The following is a 24,423-nucleotide window of genomic DNA, read 5'->3' as shown; positions in this document are numbered from 1 at the left end:
ATTCCATTTCATTTGTAATGCTTTCCAGTTTTTCTAGATTCATATTTTATATATTCTATGTTCCAATTATTAATGGTTGTTTGCAGCTGTTTCTTCTCATTTTGAGTCATGTCACATCAACAAATGAAGGTCCCAAAAACTTAACTTCACTCATGTCATTAAGGTCAACTCCATGAGTTGGGTCCTTCTTCCTAGTCTGTCTTAGTCTGGAAGATCAGCTGAAACCTGTCCACCTGGGTGCCCCTGCTGGTATTTGAATACTGGTGGCGTAGCTTCCAGTATCACGGCAACACGCAAGCCCCCACAGTACAACATAACTGACAGACGCGTGGGGGTCAATATAGTAGGTTCTTGAAAAAGTATTTTATGTTTACAGACCACAGCTTCTAATGGCATGACTCCAGTAATCATTTGATCACATAAAAAATACAATTAATTGATTCTACTACCTACTCACTATTCCTCTCACACCACTTTTGAACCTTTGCCAATCTTAAATTATGTGATCCATCACTGTGATCACTGTATACTTTCTCCTGCCTACACCCTCAACTTATTTTTCCCACCTCTCTTTGAAATCCTTGTTAACTCTGTCTACATTTACCTGGTAGAATCCTATATATTCACAAGGCTTTGAAGAAAATATGTGTGCTTTGTTGTTGTTAGGTGTTGTCGAGTTGGTTCCTACTCATAGCGATGCTATGTTCAACAGAACCAAACACTGCCCGCTCCTGCGGCATCCTTACAATCGTTGTTATGCTTAAGCTTATTGTTTCAGTCACTGTGTGAGTCCACCTCATTGAGGGTCTTCCTCTTTTCTGCTGACATTGCACTTTGCGAAGCATAATGTCCTTCTCCAGGGATTGATCCCTCCTGACAACATGTCCAAAGTATGTAAGACACAGTCTTGCCATTCTTGCTTCTAGGGAGCATTCTGGTTGTACTTCTACTAAAACAGATTTGTTTGTTCTTTTGGCAGTTCATGTTATATTCAATATTCTTGGCCAACACCACAATTCAAAGGCGTCAATTCATCTTCGGTCTTCCTTATTCATTGCTTAGCTTCCACATGCATATGATGCAATTGAAAATACCATGGCTTGGGCCAGGCACACCTTAGTCTTCAAGGTGACATCTTTACTCGTCAACACTTTAAAAAGGTGCTTTCCAGCAGATTTACCCAATGCAGTGTGTCTTTTGATTTCTTGACTGCTGCTTCCATGGCTGTTGATTGTGGAAATCCTTGAGAATTTCAATCGTTTCTCCGTTTATCGTCATGTTGCTCATTGGTCCAGTTGTGAGGATTTTTGTTTTCTTTATGTTGAAGTGCGATCCATACTGAAGGCTATAGTCTTTGATCTTCATTAGTAAGTGCTTCAAGTCCTTTTCACTTTCAGCAAGGAAGGTTGTGTCATTTGCATAACACAGATTGTTAATGAGTCTTCCTCCAATCCTGATGCCCCGTTCTTCTTCATGTAGTCCAGCTTCATGGATTATTTGCTCAGCATACAGATTGAATAGGTACGGTGAAAGAATACAACTGTGACTCACATCTTTCCTGACTTTAAACCAATCAGTATCCCCTTGTTCTGTCCAAACAACTGCCTCTTGATCTATGTAAAGGTTCCTCATGAGCACAATTAAGTGTTCCGGAATTCCCATTCTTCGCAACGTTATCCATAATTTGTTTTGATCCACACAGTCGAATGCCTTTGCATAGTCAGTAAAACACAGGTAAACATCCTTCTGGTATTCTCTGCTTTCAGCCAGGATCCATCTGACATCAGCAATGATATTCCTGGTCCCACGCCCTCTCCTGAAACCGACCTGAATTTCTGGCAGTTTTCTGTCGATATACTGCTACAGCTGTTTTTGAATGCTCTTCAGCAAAATTTTGCTTTCGTGTGATATTAATGATATTGTTCTATAATTTGCAGATTCTGTTGGATCACCTTTCTTGGGAATAGGCATAAATATAGATAACTTCCAGTCAGTTAGCCAGGAAGCTGTCTTCCATATTTCTTGGCATAGATGAGTGAGCACCCCCAGTGCTGCATCTGTTTGTTGAAACATCTTAATTGGTATTCCATCAGTTCCTGGAGGTTTATTTTTTGCCAATGCCTTCAGAGCACCTTGGACTTATTTCTTCAGTACCATTGGTTCCTGACTATATGGTATCTCTTGAAATGTTTGAACATCGACTAATTGTTTTTGATATAATGACTGTGTGTATTCCTTTCATCTTCTTTTGATGCTTCCTGCGTCGTTTAATATTTTCCCCATAAAATCCTTCACTATTGCAACTCGAGGCTTAAATTTTTTCTTCAGTTGTTTCAGCTTGAGAAATGCTGAGCGTGTTCTTCCCTTTTGGTTTTCCATCTCCAGCTCTTTGCACATGTCATTATAATACTTTACTTTGTCTTCTCGAGCTGCAATTTGAAATCTTCTGTTCCGTTATTTTACCTTCTTTCACCAACATAGACGGCGACTTTACACATGGACCTTGCCAGATGGAACACACGAAAATCAAATTGACTACATCTGTGGAAAGAGACTGTGGAAAAGCTCAATATCATTAGTCAGAACAAGGCCAGGGGCTGACTGTGGAACAGACCATCAATTGCTCATATGCAAGTTCAAGCTGAAACTGCAGAAAACGAGAGCAAGTCCATGAGAGCCAAAATATGACCTGGACTATATCCCACCTGAATTTAGAGACCATCTGAATAATAGATTTGACGCCTTGAACACTAGTGACCGAATACCAGATGAGCTGTGGACATCATACATGAAGAAAGCAAAAGGTCATTGAAAAGGCAGGAAAGAAAGAAAAGGCCAAGATAGAGGTCAGAGGAGATTCTGAAACTTGCTGTCGAACATCAAGCAGCTAAAGCAAAAGGAAGAATTGATAAAAGAATATGTGTGCTAGTGACTCCAAAATTGATAGATCTAGCCTGAAACTTTTCCCTGAAATTTAGACTCATATATCCAACTGCCTATTCTATGTCTCCTCTTGAATGGCAATGGTCATGTCAAATATAATGTGTCCAATACCGAACTTACACTCTGCCTTCACCCCAAACCTGCTCATCCAGCAGTCTTCCCCATCTAATTCCATCTTCCCAGTTACTCAGGTCAATCATGACTCCTTTCTTTCTGTCACACCTCATTTCTAATTCATTCATCTGGTTGATCAAAGCTAGTATCAAATTTCAAAATATATCCATTATCCAAATTCTTCTGCTTAGTTACATTGCCATCATCCAGATCGGAGACACCATTGCCTCTCACTGAACTGCTTGTGTGCTCCCTTTCTTGCCACATCCCATTCCCCACTCCCCACTTCCCAATATTCCCCATCCCCCTGTTCTCAACACAGCAACTGGGGTAATTCTGTTAAAACTTATGTCCAGTCATGCCACACCTCTTCTCACAGCTCTGCAATAGCTTCTTGTCTCACCCAGAGTCAATCTGGCTACTCGTTACCTCCTTTCTGATGTTCCCCCCCTTGCCCCACCTTGCTCGTTGACGACATCCACAGTTGGACTGATACTGCTTGCATGAAGGGAGTAAAAATTTTGCTGAACTTTAACCAACACTGATTTATGTGAGAGAACTTATCAGTCTTCAACATAATAGAAACTGTTCTGGATTTTGCCTATGAAGAAGGCATATACAAACAAGACTTCTGGCAACCATCACAGTTTCCCCCACCCACCCCCAGAGGCCAAAAATATCTTCGTCCTCTTAAAAACTATGTTCCTCAATCCAAGAGAATGACAAGATAAATCTAGGAGGCCTGCATATATGTATTTTTGTTTTTCTGATTTTTCTGTCTGAAATATTCTTTTTAAAAAGTCAGAGTACCTTTTCTAGAAAATAGTTATACTTAGCTGCTGTAAGTTGATAAATTAAATACTGGAACTGATAGCTATAATTACTTATTTATTTTTATTTAGACCATCATATTCAGTCACAAGAGAATGCATCTTGAAATTTAACCATACAGAGAACCTAAGAGAGAAGGAACGGTTAAAGGAACAACTTACAAAAAATATTCTTAGATGTAAGGTAATGGTATACTATTTGATTGCATTTGTATGTGAAATTTTTCTTCTAGCGGGTGGATGATTACACATTCTAAAATATTGGAAGAAAATATAAGTATGCATATTTTCTTTAGTTACAAATAGTCAGTTTAGAATATCAGTGCAAATTAAAGTTAAAGATTGTAACCAAATCAATGTCAGGTGGCTTTTTAGCTGAAGATTTCCCAGAAATTATTGGAGAATATAGCTATTGACCACAGTCCAAGAGTCCACAGCAAAATATCAAAGACTGGCAAATAAATCATCATGAAAAATTTTCCTGAAAAAATTTAACTACGATATGTTGTTGTTGTTAAGTGCTGTTGATTGGTTCTGGCTCATAGCGACCCTATGTATAACAGAATGAAATATTGCCTGGTCCTGTGCCATCCTCATGATCTTTGTTATGGTTGAGCCCACTGTTGCAGCCACTGGGTCAATCCATCTGGTTGAGGGTCTTCTTCTTTTCCACTCACGCTCTACTTTACCAAGCATGATGTCATTCTCCAGGGACTGATCCCTCCTGATAACATCCAGAGTATGTGAGACAAAGTCTCGCCATCCTTGCTTCCAAAGAGCATTCTGGCTAAGATATGATATGACCCAAAATGGAAACAAAGCCTTTCTAAACATTCACTAAACACACACAAAATACTCTTGTTCTTTGTGATGAACTGTTCTTCACCTACCTTACAAAAAATAATCTTTAAAGCATTAGTTCCCAAATTTTGAAATAAGTATCCAAAGAGAACAGGAAGTGAAATAAGTCCTTGCCTTTTCTTTCCTACATTAGACTCAGTTTAATTGGGCAGAGAAATAATATATATGTGATTTTACTTTTGATACCAAATACTTAATGAAGTAAAAGCTGCATAAAAGTAGTGCATAAATTAAATCACCTGTTTTCCTCCCAGTATTTTGATGCATAATTTCATGTATATTTAAACTTTTGAAAAACTTATTTTTAAAAATTTGATTAGAAAAAAGAATATACTTGGGAGCCCTGGTGGTGCAGTGGTTAAGAGTTACGGCTGCTAACCAAAGGTTGCTCGTTGGAATCCATCAGCCGCTTCTTGGAAACCCTATGGGGTGGTTCTACTCTGTTCTGTAGGGTCGCTATAAGTCAGAATTGACTTGGTTTGGTTTTTGGTTTTTCATGAGTATGCATGCAGTCAAGTGCCAGGAAGAACACTTACTAGTGAGCTTGTGGCTGATTGCCCCTGGGAAATGGGCAGAATAGGGAAGAGAGGCGGGTGTACCCTGGACAATCTTGATTATCTCTTTCACATTCATCACTGTTGGCTCATTGACACCAAAGTAGCCGGAGTTTTTCCAGAAATTGACATCAAACTAGTTTCTGTTTAATCACATTTCCTTGTTACTTTCCCTTATAAAGTCAGGGATGCACTCTCTTAGGGGGTAAATGAGATAAAAGTAATTACTAGAAAGTAAAGTGAGAGAATTATTTTCAGCAAATGATTAATGATACTACTCAGGATATTAGGAACTCTGGTGGCTCAGTGGTTAAGAGCTTACCTGCTAACCAAAAGGTTGGAAGTTCAAATCCACCAGCCGCTCCTTGAAAATCCTGTGGGACAGTTCTACTCTGTCCTATAGGGTCACTATGAATCGGCATTGACTTGATGGCAGCGAGTTTGGTTTTGACTCAGAATATTAAACATTTTCTACATTTTAACCCTAAGTCAACTTCAGTAAAATGTCAAAAATAAAAACTAAAAAATATAAAGTTTTATACAACTCTGGCCACAGAGCATCAGCATCATAGAATGACTTTTAGAATATAATTAAGGGATAATCAAATTTAAAAAAATCAAATAAATAAGTAAATAATAAAAAGCTGTATGCTTTGGTTTGCCTCTATCTTGCTTTCCCATAACAGAGAAGATTGGGTCTCAAAACCTTAGGCTCTGGAAAGCATGTGAATATCCCTGGTGGGTGGATTGAAGCAACGTATCTGGCTCAGTGCAAGGGAGACATCCAAGAAGGTATGTGCTCTAACTAAGCTCCTCTTAATTACTCTACTTTCTAGGTTAGCAGTGAAGGCATAATTTGAGAACTTTAACTTCTAGACATTGTACAGGGGCCAAGAAAAGTTTGCCTTTCTCTATTGGAACTTCTTATGTTTCATTATGAAAGTTCCTTTTATGATTTTGAATTTGTGAATTTGACTACTCAACTTTTTAATTACAAAATTGTTTTAAAAGCTTTTGCTCAACAAGTCTTTATTACTTTTTTCTAAAATTAGTAACTAATTAAAAAAGCAATATAAAATATCATTTAGTGATTTTGAAATAAAATAGGCATTATACTTTAAAGAAACCTGTTTAAGCATTTTATAATAATTCTTGCTCATAAAACATTAATCAATGGCCATTTATTTTTTACTTATGTTAAACAGCAAGCTTTATTCATTTCCTTTTCATTTATCACTTCCCATTCACATGTTTCCTTTCAAACCACGCTCCAACAAATCTAAAAAAGAAATTTAAAAACATTATTTTTAAGGGAATAAAATTCCTTCTATCATTATCCTAAATTTTATGAGTACACCTTTTTAAATGAGTTTTAGAGTGTTAACCACATGAAGTCAGAGAGTATTTGCTGTGTAAATTGTGTTTTTTAGTGCTGTCTGGGAGCTCTCAAGCAATAGGAAAAGAGCTATTTTGTGTTTAATTTGCATTTCTGGCACTTAATCACAGTGCCATCCACAGCCTGACCTCTATTAAATATTTAATGACATTGGGGTAAGCACTCTTGGTTGCCCAACCAGCAGGTGATTCCTCTTCTTTATCAATTAATCCTCAGTTATGTTCAGATCCCTAGTGGTAAAAATGGTTTGCACTCAATTGCTAACCTAAAGGTTAGCAGTTCAAACCCACTCAATGGTACCATGGAAGAAAAGGCTTCTGTTAATATGACAGCCAAGAAAACTTTATGGAGCAGTTCTAATCTGGGGGGTTGCCGTGAGTTGGAATTGACTCCAGGGCAGTGGGTTCTTTATGTTCAGATATCCTGCAGTGATGTGATTGAGAAAAAGACTGGCCATTGCCCAGCCCCAGGGGGTGAATTGTGGTTGATCTAAGCCAATCATGGCAGTTCCCTTTCACTTACCAGTGACAGGATTATGGATGGCAACATGAGGTTGTCTGGACCAAAGAAGTGTAAGCATAGATTTGTTTTGGCTACTTTTTGTTGACATGGTTTTGAGAAAGAAATGCCTGGGTAGAAAGCATCCCCTTCTCTCCCCACCCCCTTCTTTATTCCTACCTAAATTATTTCGTTTTTTAAGAACATGATGCCTGAGGCTTGTGTGGTTTCACAGTCCATCACAGTACCATCAAGGGGAGCTAGAAGATGAAAAAAATAAGCACGTAGAAAGTAGTTATATAAGCCAACCCTGGAACCTTTCTAACTCTGATCTCGTGAAGAGTAAACATCCTTATTTTGAAGATAGTTATGGTTGAGTTTTCTGTTGCACATAGCCAAAAGCATTTTAACTCATTCAGATGGTGAGCTCTAAATAGCACCTTAAATATGATTTCTTCTCACCAGCTCCAGCACTAAAATAATCTCCTAATTAGTCACCTGCCTGTACTTTTGCCCACTTCTTGTTCTGCAGTTCACCGCTACTCAAAGTGACCATTCTAAAGCTAAAATCAGTTCCATTGGCTTCTCGTTACAGTTAAAATGAGCCCAAACTGTATATTGTGGCCTGCAAGGCTCTGAATGGTCTGGTTCCTGGCTGCCTTGCCTACTTATTCGTTATGCTCCAGCCAGACTGGACTCCTTTCTGTTCCTTGAACATGCCAGGGTTTTTCATTCCTCAAATTCTTGCATTTGCTGTCCTTTCCCAGATTATTAATGGCAGCTCCTCAAATCCTTTGTAATGACCTGAGGTACTATTCTCTCTGGATTCTTAACTCCTTGTTCTTCCTCTTCCAGCTATGCCTGGTCCTCTTTCCTTTGCGTCAGTTTTCTAGTCTTCCACTCTTTTATACCATTTATCTTTAGCCCTGCCTTTCATCGTCCAGTTCTGTCATATTTCCCTACCATTATATGTGTGTGGTGTCCTGATCAATTTAGTGTTGACTGGGACAGCTGGGGATCCTCAGACCTTTCTCTTCTTCTCTATATAACCTCTTCAGCTTGGTGATTTCTGAGTAGTTGGACTTCCTACACTGCACCTTAGGCTTCCAAAGCTAGTATCTTGAGAGCAAAAGACCCAGGAAGAAGCTTGTCTTTTCTTATCTAGCCTCCGTGTATGTCATGCTGTGTCAGTTCTACCACATTCTATTGGTTGAAGCAGTCACAAGGCCTGCTCAGGCTCAAGGGGAGGGTCCACAGACTTCGCCTCTTAATGAAAATGAAAGGAGTGTCAGAAAACTTGTACATATGTTTTTAATTTACAACCTGGTCCTGGTGACTGAACACATAGTTGATTGCAAGAATTAATTGTACCATGTAGAAAAATTGCGGGATGTTTAAATGATAGAGTCTACTTTTTAATATTTCAGAAGCTTTAAATGTGCTTTATGACTCCCTGGACCATGCTTCCTTTGATTACTGTCAGCTGCCTGCCTTATTTTTTGTTGCGGAATCAGTTTTATATAGGCTCTGTTGTGATGCATTCCAAAAGACGTACTTATATTCGGTTGAAATGAAGCTGGCGAAGGTATGTTTAAAAATTTTTTTTATTTGCTGCGTCTACTATATGTAGCCACATGACATCAGTTTTAGAGTCTAGACAGGCTATTTGATTTTATTATGGCATATCCTCTTTTTTTGTAGTTTATTTTTTATAAACGTGAGTAATACATTAATATTTGGTAGGCAAATGGAGATAGTTTGAAGAAATACACTATCATGAACTATGTAAGAAAATAATATCTAATTAAAAACTAAGTTTATACTTACTGTTTGGATATGTTTGTGTGTGTGTGTGTGTGTGTATGTTTTAAGGCTTTTTCCTATGCCACTTTCTTTTCCATTTAAAAATGCTGACAGATAACTTTTAAGTGGTCATCCAATTTGGAAAGATGAGTTGTTCTCTCAATGATTTGTCACTTTAGAGCTATAAGGTAGGGAACTGCCTTTAGTAGCATTTACTGTCCTTGTTTTATAACGTTTTGGAAGTCATATGGTTCCACTACCGGTAATGATCATGGCTGATTGCTGCAAAATTTATTATTAGTCAAATAAATTTAGCTTAACTACTGATTTTAATGTAAAAAAAGAAAAGAAAAAACAGACGGTTTTCCTTAATATCAGATAGATATTAAGAGACAATTGGAATTAATTATGATGTTTCTTACAAAAATGTGTTTTTTAATTTCATTTTGACTATGAACTGTTAAAAGCCAAGCATGAGAGACTATTCATCAGTCAGTAGGGCCTTTTTGGGAGGTGGTGTATTTCAGTCCTTAGAAATCCAGCCTACACACCCTCTGACAGGTCTGGGGGCAAGACTTACAGGTACCAAGCAAGAGAAGATACAGAAAGCACAAAATAGAAATTGAACATGCAAAGAACTGAGGTTTGCATAGAGGAGGGATTGGAGAAAAAGAGACCAGATATTATTTGCCGATAGCCTTCTTGGGATAATGAGGTTGTGGTGATTTTTTTTTTTCCTTTCTTTTTTGTGTGTTTCTCAAACTTTCGGTTATGGATGTATATTGCTTTTATAATGGGGGAAAAAAAAGAATGGAAAAACTGAGAACAAGTCTGGCTTTGCTTCCTTTTTCTTATCTCCTTTAGTGACCTTTCTCCCTTTCCTGTCTTTTCTATTTCTGATATCAATAAAAATAGCATAAAATTAAGTTTAAACCATTGAACCCATTGCTTGTACTTTATACTCACCATGCCATTTGACTTGTAAGGGATTTCTGTATCTTCCCATTTGAAAGGTTAATCCACTCACACAGGTTCATACAGCAGCTGAAACACTTAAATAGCACTTCGCTATGCACCAGGCACAATTCCAGGTCCTTTAGATATATGAATTTATTTACTCCTCACAACAATCTTAGGTGGTAGGTGCTTTTGTTATACGCTGTTTTACAGAGGAGGAAACTGTGGCATAGAAAGTTTAAGTGACTTTCTCAAGGTTTCAGCCAATAGGTGGCAGAGATGTTTTTGAAAGCCAGGCATTGAGTTCCAGGATACAATAGGCTCTTTTGTTGTTGTTGTTAGGTGCTATCGAGTCTGTTCCGACCCACAGTGGCCCTGTGCACAATAGAATGAAACACTGCCTGTGTTGCGCCATCCTTACAATTGTTATACTTGGGCCCATTGCTGCAGCTGCTGTGTCAGTCCACCTCCTTGAGGGTCTTCTTCTTTTCCACTGACCCTGCACTTTGCCAAGCATGATGTCCTTCTCCAGGGACTGATCCCTCCTGACAACATATCCAAAGTATGTAAGATGCAGTCTCACCATCCTTGCTTCTAAGGAACATTCTGGTTGTACTTCTTCCAAAACAGATTTGTTTGTTCTTTTGGCAGTCCGTGGTATATTCAATATTCTTCACCAACACCACAATTCAAAGGCGTCAGTTCTTCTTGGGTCTTCCTTATTCACTGTCCAGCTTTCACATGTATATGATGTGATTGAAAATACCATGGCTTGGGTCAGGTGCACCTTAGTCTTCAAGGTGACATCTTTGGTTTTCAACATGTTAAAGAGGTCCTTTGTAGCAGATTTACCCGATGCAACGTGTGTTTTGATTTCTTGACTGCTGCTTTCATGGGTGTTGATTGTGGATCCAAGTAAAATGAAATCCTTGACAACCTCAATCTTTTCTCCATTTATCATGATGTTCCTTATTGTCCAGTTGTGAGCATTTTTGTTTTCTCTATGTTGAGGTGAAATCCATACTGAAGGTGGTGGTCTTTGATCTTCATCAGTAAGTGGTTCAAGTCCTTTTCACTTTCAGCAAGCAAAGTTGTGTCATCTGCATAACACAGGTTGTTAATGAGTCTTCCTCCAATCCTGACGCCCCATTCTTCTTCATATAGCCCAGCTTTTGTAGGCTCTTAGCCACGATGTAACAGAACTACCTTGGTTCTCTGATTTAGTAAATTTTGGAGCTAATTCTTTATTGTTCTAGGTAATGTAAACTCATTGGTGAAAATAAGCATGTTCTGTATCATAAGTACCTTTTATTTCAGGCAAAAAATCATTTCAGTTGTACTCTTTGCCCTTGTAGAGTTTTTATTATTTATCTAGAAGTCAGTTGGAAACTTCCCTTTTGCTCTTCTCTTTTTGACAGAATAGTATATTGAAAGATATTGTCATGGAGGTCACCTAACTCTATGCACACCATTTTGTTCCTGCTTTTTTGATAAAGTAGTAAAGCTTGGGGTTGGGTAGAGCTGGGAACATCTGGTTCATTATTATTTCCTTTCATATTTTGTGTGCATTCTTTCCCCCTTATCTACTGCATATAGTAGAATCTTCCCAACTATTGAAGTCTGCTCACTACAGTGTAGAGAATAGCATATAATTGGCCATAGTTGAATATATTTTAGATAGAGATATAGTCAGTATTCCTCAAGCTTCTATGGAAGGAAATGGAACATATAATCAACGTAAAATACAACACATAAAAAATATTACCCAGCGTTTTTGTTTCACAGTGAGCTAAAGGTGTCAGAAGAAATAAAGAGAAGAAGAGATGGAAATAGAAGTAGAGAAAGGAGAAGACACAACAGAAAGAAAAGATGAGAGAACAGAGAAAGAGAAGTTGACATGCAGGCAAAGCCTGAGTGATCAAGCTACAGAGAAATGTTGTTGTTAGTTGCTGTCCAGTTGATTCCTACCCATGGCAACCACACTTGTTACAGAGGAGAACTGCTCCATAGGGTTTTCTTGGCTACAGTCTTAGTGGAAGTAGATTGCCAGGCCTTTCCTTCTGTGGTACCACTGGCAGGTTTGAATTGCCAACCCTTTGGTTAGCAGTTGAGTGCAGCTGTTTGTGCCACCTAAGATCATTATAGAGAGAACATGTACATAAATGACAGAGGAAGAGAGATGCACAGAAAGTCCCAGAATTCCTTAGAGGTATGAAAAGGTGAACTCTTCAGTAGCAATCTCGCCTCTCAGAATATTACAGAGGGAAGCTTTTAAAACCATTTTTCTAATCGTAGTTGTAACTAGGGATAGCCTATGAGTTGTATGAAACTCATGACCATGTTGTTGTTGTTGTTAGATGCCATCAAGGCAGTTATGACTCTTTGTGACCCTATGTACAACAGAATGAAACACTGCCCCATCCTGTGTCATCCTCAGAATCATTGCTGTGTTTGAGCCCATTGTTGCAGCCACTGTATCAATCCATCTTGTTGAGGGTCTTCCTCTTTTGCACTGACCTTCTACTTTACCAAGCATGATGTCCTTCTCCAGGGACTGGTCCCTTCTGATAACATGTCCAAAGTATGTGAGGTGAAGGTTCATCCTCTTCGCTTCTAAGAAGCATTCTGGCTGTACTTCTTCTAAGACAGGTTTGTTCATTCTTTTGGCACTCCATGGTATATTCAATATTCTTCACCAGGACTGTAATTCAAAGGCATCAGTTCTTCTTCGGTTATCTTTAATATTTGTCCAGTTTTCATATGCATATGAGGCGATTGAAAATACCATGGCTTAGGTCAGGCACACCCAGTTGCTCAAGGTGCATCTTTGCTTTTCAACACTTTAAAGAGGTCTTTTGCAGCATGTTTTCCCAATGTAATACGTTGTTTGACTTCTTGACTGCTACTTCCATGGGCGTTGATTGTGGATCCAAGTAAAATGCAATCCTTGACAACTTCAATTTTTTCTCCATTTATCATGATGTTACTTCTTGGTCCAGTTGCGAGAATTTTATTTTCTTTATGTTGAGGTATAATCCATGCTGAAGGCTGTAGTCTTTGATCTTCATTAGTAAGTACTTAAGTCCTCTTCACTTTCAGCACTCAAGGTTGTGTCATGTCCATATTGCAGGTTGTTAATGAGTCTTCCTCCAATCCTGATGTGGCCTTCTTCTTCATTTAATCCAGTTTCTTGGATTATTTGCTCACACACAGATTGAATAAGTATGATAAATGGATACAACCTTGACACACATCTTTCCTGACTTTAAGCTACACAGCATCCCCTTGTTCTGTTCAAACAGCTGCCTTTGGTCTATGTACAGGTTCCTCATGAGCACAATTAGGTGTTTTGGAATTCCCATTTTTTTGCAGTGTTATCCATAATTTGTACATGTTTATAATTTATGGATACATTTACAAATATTAATGATGTATTGTCAAAATTTATTTTACTTTAACAGTGGTTTGTGATAAAAAATATTTGGAAATCACTGCTATAATAGGAAGTGAATGACTTTTGGAGCAATCTGCATGTCCTCGGTGCATAGTCCAGTAATGCTACTTACTAACTTAATAGAATCATCAGTGTTTTTTGTTTTTTATATGTAGGTCTAATAATACCCTGAACTGTTGTTAAGAGGATTGGTGAGTTTGGGATATATATGTGTGTGTGTGTGTGTATATATATACACACAAATACATACATACATACATACACACATGTAAAATCCAAAATAAATAAATATATATATAATATGTACATGTATATACACATACACACATATATATAGACAGAGAGATATTTATTTATTTATTTCCTGGTATGTTTTTGATAGTTATAACTATTGTTATTGTTTTGTTCTTCTCCATAATGTTATGGTATAGCAACTAGGCAATTAGTACTCCATTTATTTCTGTATTTTATGTGTTTTTTTCTCATTTTCTGTGTAATCTTGCATATCATATACTTTTGAAGATATGATTTTCTGTAGTCTATCTAAATAGAACTGTTTTAGCTGTGCATTTTTTCAAACTGCATAGAAGTAAAGCATTTTATAGTGCTTATTTAGTAATTACATTTTTTTCCATGCGGGGATGGGGAGCTTAGTACAGCATACTAGCACAAGCAGACTATTTCTCAACACCATTTGAAATGATGTTTTTCAAACTCCTTTGACTGATTGCCCGTAGGAAGGAGTATTTTACATTGCAGCCCTGACCACACAAAATGCACACTCACTTATATACTGAAACAAGGGACAGTACAATGTATTATGATCTTTTCTGCTTTATTTAATTAAAAAAAAAAAAAAAAACCCTCTCAGTTGATATCATGACCCATGTAAGGGGCATAACCTGTAGTTTGAAAAATACTGTTCTTAAGGGTCTAGAACAAAACAACATTCATCGTTGGGCATTTTATGTAATGTAGGGATGATATATGAAAGTCTTTTGGCTGAACCAGCATTTCAACTTTGATATAAATATTTTAAAGTTATTTTAAAAGCACGTAATTTCAAGTGAGTTTGAAATTGTTTTGTGAAAAGTAAATGTGATAATAAAATAGTTTATTTTTTCTCATGGTTTTTAAACATTTATTGATGCAACACAAAAATGCTTTCTTCTTTCTCTTTTGACAGATTGGCTATTTGGTTTTCTTACGACTTTTTGTGTTTTTCCTGCATGGTCACCTAGGAGGTTTTAAAGCACATTTACTTAGGCTTCAACAATATTTAAACGGTAGGCTATCTTTTATTTTCTAAACTTATAAATGTTTTATGTTATATTCTGGGAAGCTCAAGCTGTCACTATAAAGAGCGTGAGCTGTAGTTTATTTTTGATGAAAGATAATAGCTAAAGAGTTGAAGAGCACAGCTTCTAGGTCAAATGTATGTATTCACCTTTTGTGCTACTTAACTAGCTGTGTGACCTTGTCTGTGACTCAGTTTCTTCATCTGTAATAGTATCTACCTCACTGTTGCTACCCACCAAAACCCAGAAAGTTAAATTCATATTGCAATAAGATAATACTAGTGGCTATGAAGATGTGGGACTACAGTAAGGAGGAGCTGATGCAGAGGGCCAGTTAGCTATGGCAGTATATAGGCAAGAGATGTTAAAGGTGTGAGCTATCACAATGGAAATGGGATAGAGTAAAATACTTTTGAAAAATATTTAGGAGATAAAAGAGACTGGACTTAGTGAACAATTGGATCTAGAGTATATATAAGGGAAAGTGAGAGAGTAAGGAGGAGCATTAAGTCTTATATATATTGACTAATAGGATAGATACTATGATGCTCTAAGCTGGGAAATGTTGAAAAGACATTGGAAATTTTGAATCTGAAGGTTACTCAGGTATGTATAATTAGCGGGCAGTTGAAAATGTGAGTTTGGAGTTAGGGAAATAAGTGAAGCTTGGGATATAGATTTGAGAGTCATCTATGTTAATGTGGCTGAGATAATTAGGGAGTGAGAAGAAAGAAATTAATTTTAGGAATAGAATCTTGAGGAACACAAACCTTTAATGGATTATTGGAGGAACCAAACAAAACCAAAACCAAACTTGTTGCTGTCTAGTAGAGTTGCCCCATAGGGAGTCCAAGGCTATAAATCTTTATGGAAGCAGACTGCCACATCTTTCTCCCTTGAAGCATCTGGTAGTTTCAAACCATAGTCCTTTCTGTTAGCAGCTGAGCACTTAACCACTGCACTGCCTGGGCTCCTAGTGGCGGAACAGACACCCATAAAAGAGAATTAAGTTATGGCATAGAGATCCAAGGAGGGGAAGTTCAAGAAGATCAACATTATCAATAGCTGTGCAAGTGTTGAACAGTTGTGTTGTTAGCTGTTGTGGAGACAGGCCCTGACTCATGGTGACCCCATGCACAGAAGAAGGAAATCCTGCCTGGTCATGCACCATCCCTATGATCTGTTGTGAATTGGACCTTTGTGATCCATAGGGTTTTCATTGACTGATTCTCAGAAGTAGTTTGGTTGGTCTTTTTTCCTAGTTTCCTGGACTTGAAGCGCCACTGCAACCTGTTCAGCCTCATAGCAATACATAAGCATCCACTCACAGAAGGTGGTTGCTGTACATGAGGCACGTTGACTGGAAACCGAACCTGAGTATCTCACATGTAAGGCAGGGATTATACCACAGAACCACCAGTGCCTTACTGAAAAATCCAGTTGCTTTCAATTGGACTCTGAGTTGTGATGACCCCATGTGTATGAAAGTAGAACTGTGCTCCATAGTGTTTTTTTCAATGGTTGGTTTTTTAGAAGTGGATCGTTAGGACTTTCTTCTGTGGAATCTCTGGGTAGATTTGAACTTCTAACCTTTCAGTTAACAGCTGAGCACATTACCTGTTTGTATCACCCAGGAACTCCTTCATTAAATCGTAGGATATCTGAAAATTGGTAATGGGTCTCTGCAATGAGAAAGTCGTTATCTTAAGGGAGCATCCTCAGTCGAGTGGTGGAAGCAAAATTCAGACTGGAGTTCAATGAAAAGTGAAGGGAGAGTTTAGACATAAGATAGAGATTGTGAACTATTTCAAAAACATAGCTTCAAAGGGAAGGAGAAATATTGGTCAATCATTTAGATCAAAAAACAAGGTAAAACACGACCCATACCTCACACCATACGTAAAAACTAATTCAAAATGGTTAAAAGAACTAAATATAAAGCCCCAAACTATGAAAATCATAGGAGAAAAAATAGGATCAACACTAGAGGCCCTAATATATGGAATTAACAGGATACAAACTATAACGAACAACATACAAACACCAGAAGATAAGCTAGATAACTGGGGTCTTCTAAAAATTAGACACTTATGCTCATCAAACGACTGCACCAAAAGAGTAAAAAGAGAACCTACAGACTGGGAAAACATTTTTGGCTATGACAAATCCAGCAAAGGCCTAATCTCTAAAATCTACAGTAAAACCCAACACCTCTACAGCAAAAACACAAATAATCCAATTAAAAAAATGGGCAAAGAATATGAACAGACGCTTCACCAAAGAAGATATTCAGGTAGGTAACAGATACATGAGGAAATGCTCGTGATCACTAGCCATTAAAAAAAAAAGAGAAGTGCAAATCAAAACCACAATGAGATACCATCTCACCCCAACATTACTGGCACTAATCAAAAAAAAAAAAAAACAAAAAACTGAGAAAGTAACAATTGTTGGAGAGGCTGTGGGGAGATTGGAACTCTTATGCACTGCTGGTGGGAATGCAAAATGGTAACAACTTTGGAAAACAATATGCTTCCTTAAAAAGCTAGAAATAGAAAAACCATATGATCCATCAGTCCCACTCCTAGGAATGTATCCTAGGGAAATAAGAGCCATGACATGAATAGACATTTGCACACCCATGTTCACTGCAACATTATTCACAATAGCAAAAAGATGGAAGCAACCTAAGTGCCCATCAACAGATGAATGAATAAACAAACTATGGTACATACACACAATTTAATGCTATGAAATGATAAAGAACAATGATGAATCTGCAAAACAATTAACAACATGGACGAATCTGGAGAGTATTATGCTGAGTGAAATAAGTCAATCACAAAAGGACAAATGCCGTATGAGACCACTACTGTAAAAATTTGTGAAAAGGGTTTGCAGACAAAAAGAAATAATCTTTGATGAAATGAGGGAGGGGAAGGGTGGAGAGGGAAAATCACTAAATAGACAATAAATAAGTGGTAACTTTGGTGAAGGGTAAGACAATACAGGATACTGGGGAAGCCAGCGCTACTTGACCAAGGCAAGGTCACGGAAGCTCCATAGACACATCCAAAGTCCTTGAGAGAGCAAATTACTGGGCTGAGGGCTGGTTACCATGGTCATAGGGACCATCTACCTCAACTGGCATAACATAGTTTATAGGGAAAATGTTCTACATCCTACTTTGGTAAGTAGCATCTGGGGTCTTAAAAGCTTGTGAGCAGCCATCTAAGATACTGCAGTAGTCTCACCCTCTCTGGAGCAAGGGAGAATGAAGAAAACCAAAGACAGAAGGAAAAGATTAGCCAAGAGGACTAATGGACCACAAGTACCACAGCCTCCTCGAGACAGAGTTCAGCTCAACTAGGTGCTGCCTGGCTACCACCACTGACTGTTCTGACAGGGATTACAATAAAGGGCCCTGGACAGAAATGGAGAAAAATGTAGAACAAAATTCTAACTGACAAAAAAAGAAAGACCAGACTCACTGGTCTGACAGAGACTGGGGAAACCCTGAGAGTATGGCCCCCAAACTCCCTTTTAACTTGGTACTGAAGTCACTCCTGAGTTTCACCGTTCAGCCAAAGAAGTCAGGAGGGGACAGGAAAGCTGGTAATGGGGAACCCAGGGTTCAGAAGGGGAGACTGTTGACATGTTGTGGTGTTGGCAACCAGTATCACAAAACAATATATGTATTAATTGTTTTGAGAAACTAATTTGCTCTGTAAACCCTTATCTGAAGTACAATTAAAAAAGAGTATAAAGAAAAAAAAATAAGGTGAAGAGAAGATTAGTATGTCATAGGCTAAAGGAAGCAAAGACAATATATAAGAAAGGGAAGAATAGTTGATGGGAAGAGTTGTAGAGGAGGGAATAGGAGGTGATAGAAGCGTTTTGGAGAATGACCAGTCTTAACAAGGTATGAAACTGAGAGGAAACTGTAGACTGGCAGAATAAGAATCTGGGCCTATCATGTAACTCCTTGCAGTGTTAGATATATTGGCTTACTAAATATTCTGATGATGGTGGTAAATCGTTTTTCAAAAATTATTTGAATAAAGTCTCAAGTTCTCAGATTAGCTTGTTATTGTGGATTTGCTCTAAGAGTACCAATGTCTTTGTTTTAGGTAAGAATAAAATTCCTAGATTTGGCCCTCTCACCAAGTACTGTTAAGTAGAGCCTTAGGCTAAATCTCTTTCTTCAGCAACTGTCTATTCCTTACCTGAGGCCATTAGCAGCTGTTCTCTATCCACAGGGCCCCATCAGAAGAATGGTCATTATTAGTTTTTCCACTGTGTGGATAGACTGAAACTCAGACTGCCTGAATGTTTATAGAAAGAACAGCACAGAGACGGTTCTGCTAAATATCACGTAGTCTAATGTTAATGACATAATATTGCCCATATTTAAGTAAATGCTTTTAAAAATCAATATTAACACCTTGGAAAGATAAAACTAGAGAAGGGGGTTAAAAACAATGACATTGATTTGTTTGTGGAATTATAATTTCCAAGTATCCATTATGAATAAAGTATCTATTATAACTTGATTTATTTTCAGCTGGGAGCTTCCAAGCATCGTTGAGCAGTAACTATATTTAATTGGCCATTCAACCATTATGCAGTTGCTTCCTGAATTACATACACTTATGAATTATTTACCTTGCAGTTTTCTATTACACCACCAGGGGTCACACGTAACATTATAAATCTTATATATTGAGGGAAATGTACCGCAGTTTCAGCATCCAAGTACTGAATTTAATTATAGCTTTATAACTAAAAGACAAATGAAACACAGTACAAAATATCAGTGAAATCTTTCTCGGAAATTATTTTTTTCTTAAAACAGTGCTTTCTTTATCTGAAGAAACGTATTATAAGTATCCAAACATCTTTTCAAATGTGGCATTCATCCTGAAAACCTCGGAAATTATATATGAAAGAGTACTACTTTCTGAATCAACTTTTAGCCCTAATGGAAACACAGAAGGATATGAGAATGTGTATTCGGATATGGAGGTAATATATCCTGGTGCATGACGCTGTTATTGAATAATTGTGCTTGCCAATTCAGCAGGCATTGCTTAAGATGAGCTTAGCTGTGGGCTGAACAGCAAAGACACTAATTCACGCAACATGTGTACCGTTTTTGGGTTGTAATGTAATAGGGTTAGTAGTGGGGCACCAGTATGCACCACTACTGCTTTAAATGAAATAATGCCATAATACATTCTCTCTTTTAGATTCCCCCTCAGCCATTTAATTTAAAATTTCAACATAATTTGAATGGACTTAACATTTTAAGATACCGTGTTTCTATTCAAGGGAACTGAAACCAACCAAACCAAACCCACCGCTGTTGAGTCAAGTCCGACTCATAGTGACCATATAGGACAGAGTAGAGCTGCACCATAGGGTTTCCAAGGAGTGGTTGGTGAATTCGAACTGCCGACCTTTTGGTTAGCAGCCAAGCTCTTAACCACGGTGCCACCAGGGCTCCGTTAAAGTGATATGGAAAGTGCAGGTTGTTCTCAAGAGTAAGTTTAATGTTTTTTGTGCTTTTGCAATTCACATATAATATGCTGTTAAAATCAACAGGATTTTTTTTCATGGCTCAAAATTGAGGAATTAAAATAATCTTGTTCGCTGCCATCGAGCTGTACCCCAACTCATAGCAACCCTTGCATAACAGGGTTGGACATTGTGATCCATAGGGTTTTCATTGGCTGATTTCCAGAAGTAGGTCACCGGGTCTTTCTTCTTAGTCTTTAGTCTTAGTCTGGAAGCTCTGCTGAAACTTGTTCAGCATCACAGCGACACACAAGCTCCACTGACAGACGGGTGGCGGCTGCACTTGAGGTACACTGGCTGCAATCATACCCACGTGTCCTTCATGGAAGGCCAGAATTCTACCACCGAACCACCGCTGCCCTCACAAAATAACGCTGGCGTATGGAAAAACTTCTCTTATTTTCTGTCAGGTATTAATGACCAACTTTAGAGAAAACTACCTGTCCTAATTATATAATCCTTGATATGTATTGTATTGCATATTATAGAAACTCAACTAAAATGAGCCGTATAGTTGTGTGTACACCTTATGGGCTGATAAAATTCAAAAGAGATACTTTGAACTTTTAACAGCGTAAGAATTGAAACACCTCACAAAATTTAAGGAAGATTCTGTTTTTAAATAGCTTTGTATGTTTTTTTTTTTTTTTTTTTTATGAGTTGCCTCACAATTTTCCCATGTTTTGCTTGGCCCTTTAATAAAATTAGCTATAATTTAGACATATAAGGGGAAAAAAATTAACCACATCTGTTTTTATTCTTTCTAGGCCTCAGTGTTTTCTCTTTGGTTCATTAATTGGTGAGCCATTTATGTAGATAATAATATACACTAGTAACTTGAACCCTTGCTTTTAATTACAAATGAATAAAAATTATGAAAAACAGTGATCTTGTTCTTTAAGTTTCAAAAGATGTTTTAATGGTAAATATAATGTTTTCAGCAACAGAAAGAACACAAATCATGAACAGAGAAGACCTGGTCACCAACTGGCTGTGTGATCTTGAGGAAGTCCATTAAGCTCACCAAGCTTCCATTTGCTTATCTTTAAAAAAAAAGTCATCATCATTATCATATTTTCCCTGGAAGGAGCCCTGGTGGCACACTCCCAAATTATTTCAACCACATTTAAAATAGATGATTCTCAAATCTATATTCCAAGCTTCACTTATTTCCCTGGATCCCTGATGGCTTAGTGGTTAAAAGCTGGGTTGCTAACCAAAAGGTCGGTAGTTCGAATCCACCAGTGGCTCCTTGGAAACCCTCTGGGGCAGTTCTACTCTGTCCTGTAGGGTTGCTATGAGTCGAGTTTGACTCGATGGCAATGGGTTTGATTTTAGGTTGGTCACTTATTTCCCTAATTCCAAACGTACTTTTTCAACTGCCCACTGATTATACATACCTGAGTAACCGTCAAATTCAATATTTCCAATGTCTTCACAAAGTTTCTCAGTGTAGAGCATCATCTGCTAACTGAAAGGTTGATGGTTTGAACTCACTAGACAGCCTGCAGACCTTTTGGTTAGCAACCCAGCTTTTAACCACTAAGCCTTCAGGGCTCCAGGGAAATAAGTGAAGCTTGGAATATAGATTTGAGAGTCATCTATTTTAATGTGGTTGAAATAATTTGGGAGTGTGCCACCAGGGCTCCTTCCAGGAGAAAGATGTGACAGTGTGCTTCTGTAAAGATTTAGACTCTTGAAACCTTATGGGGCAGTTCTACTCTGTCCTATGGGGTTGCTATTGGGTCGGAATCAACTCAACAGCAATGGCTTTGGTTTGGTTTTTTTAATCTACAGGGTTGTTGTGAAGATTGCAAGAAATCATGTGCTTTATAAATTATAAAGTGCTATAAAAATATAAATAATGATTAATGAAAAATATGTTTAGCAACTCACTTTAACAAAGGCATATAATAATTTTCATCTAAGGACGTGGTTATGCTGACTTGGTGTAGTGATTTTAATGTTTTCTTTTGAACAGATAAGATACTGTAAAATTTTGGTGAAAAGAATGTTCTGGTTATTGAGTCAGGCACATACATAGCAATGAGATGGAAACGTATTGCTGTACAGCTTGGCCTGGATTATAAGGGGCAAAAAATTGTTAATATTTGTCACACTTTGCTTAGAATGGGACAAGTTGCTAAGTCTCTATGCACCTTTCTCCCCACCTTTTCTGAGTTCTAGTTCAGCCCTAAGCATGTAGTTCTGTAAGGGAATTATAACAAATTTTGACCTATCAGCTATATTACACTTGTTTTCTCTCCCTAAGTCTCCTGTTGGTGCAGAGGGTTAATGTGCATGGCTGCTAACTGAGATGTTGGGGGTCTGAATCCATGCAGAGACACCTTGGAAACAAAGTCTGGTGATCTACTTTGAAAAAATCAGCCGTTGAAAACCCTGTGGAGCACAGTTCACATGGGGTTGCCATGAGTAGGAATCGACTCGATGGCACTGGTACTAGTTTCTCCTCCTATAGCCTCATAATATAAAGAATATAAAAGTGTAGTCACAGTGTGGAAACCCTGGTGGCGTAGTGGTTAAGTGCTACGGCTGCTAACCAAGAGGTCAGCAGTTTGAATCTACCAGGTGCTCCTTGGAAACTCTATGGGGCATCTCTACTCTGTTCTGTAGGGTCACTATGAGTCGGAATGGACTCCTTGGGCAGTGGGTTTAGTCACAGTGGCGCTAAAATTGCTAATTAATTTAATTAGCACTTGAACGCATGTCTTAACTTTCCCCAGTTTCAGCCCAGTTTCTTCAGAAAGATTGCTATAAATTAGCCTCTCAAGTTCATTTGCCATTCATCTCTCTCTTCTTTTGGTAAAAGAAAGGGAAAAGATATGGACAAGAAAGGAAATATAAAAGATACATTTGCATTCATGTTTTCTTCCTTCTTTATCAATAGATGATATAGTAGATCATTTGTGAATTTCTTCCTAGAGTCTTTATGCCCTGAGAATGCTAAAGATCCATGGCATTGTATTTTGGCCACTCTAAAAAAAAAAACATTTTTTTTTTTTATTTGCCATATACTTACTTGTATGGGAGTAAAGCCTACTTATTTAATTTGCTGGCAAGGTTCTGAGAAAATGTCAAAAAAAAAAAAAAAAAGCAACACAAAACAGCAGCAACAACAACAAAAAACCCCACATCAATTCTGTAGGATATACACATTATAACATGGATGTTCATCCTATTTAAGAATGGGGAATTTCCTTTCATTTGCTGCTGGAACCCATTTCTCCTTTTAATGTTCTTTTAAGCGGATCTAGACACAGGATTGCCTTTGACTTTGACAAATTGTACACTTTAATTAGCTCTGTGGATTGCAGAGTCAGAATGCTGGATTGAGTTTTCCATTCTGTCTTTTCCTTAAGCTAAATTTGCTAAGCACAGTTGTCACATGGTAATAATAACTCAGCTCTTTGGAGAAGGTAGGTACAAAATGCAAAAGATCCTTTACTAAATAGTTTTTTTTCTTCTAAAGTCTAAATAGTTCTCAGAAAACTAGCAACCATACAACTGCACTTTCTAATGGGCCTACCAGTTTTGTCCTTTAACTCTTTAAGTACTTGGTAAGCCAAACAAAAAGGTTGGTGGTTCAAGTCCACCCAGAGATGCCTTGGAAGAAAGCCCTGGTTGTCTGCTTCCAAAAGGTCAGCCATGTGGTTGCCATGAGTTGGGATCAACTCAACGCACTTGGCTTAAGCCAGAGGCATTATCTATGTTTGGGACATATTGTGTTGTACTATAATCATAAATGGTTAGTAGGAATTGGATTAGTCTGAGACATAGGTTCTTTAAAATTAGGAGTATCATCCTATGATTCATGCCCTATTATCCTGGTAATATATTTGTACTGAGAGGGTCCTTACATGGCAATGTCAACCAGTTGCTCTGAAGTTGATTCTGGTGCATGACGACCCCCTGTGTGTCAGAGTAGAATTGTGCTCCATAGGGTTTTCCAAATGGCTGGAGACAGGATGTAACCTAAAAAGCTCTCTTTGAGCAAGCAAAATGGAGCCTAGCCTTCAAAGCTCATTTCTGCTATAAAAGAGAGCCTGCCTAGACACTCAGAGCCTGGGAACTTTAAGTCTGCTTAAAATTCAAGCTGATATGGTTATCTGAATTCTCA

General features: G+C 37.9%; 1 protein-coding gene across 1 annotated transcript in view; it reads left to right on the top strand.

The window, feature by feature from the left end:
- The first annotated feature begins 3,023 nt into the window (after positions 1-3,023).
- The window catches only part of TMEM232 (transmembrane protein 232), a 220,643-nt gene continuing 199,243 nt past the window's right edge, over positions 3,024-24,423 (top strand). The window contains exons 1-6 of the mRNA XM_023547505.1: positions 3,024-3,097; positions 3,960-4,071; positions 5,989-6,094; positions 8,624-8,781; positions 14,597-14,696; positions 19,564-19,733. Coding sequence (XP_023403273.1) covers positions 3,024-3,097; positions 3,960-4,071; positions 5,989-6,094; positions 8,624-8,781; positions 14,597-14,696; positions 19,564-19,733 — 720 coding nt within the window. The remainder of the gene's footprint in view (positions 3,098-3,959; positions 4,072-5,988; positions 6,095-8,623; positions 8,782-14,596; positions 14,697-19,563; positions 19,734-24,423) is intronic.

This window comes from Loxodonta africana, chromosome 2 (assembly GCF_030014295.1).
Source record: "Loxodonta africana isolate mLoxAfr1 chromosome 2, mLoxAfr1.hap2, whole genome shotgun sequence".
Classification (NCBI taxonomy): domain Eukaryota; kingdom Metazoa; phylum Chordata; class Mammalia; order Proboscidea; family Elephantidae; genus Loxodonta; species Loxodonta africana.
This window is presented reverse-complemented; position numbering and strand designations above follow the sequence as displayed.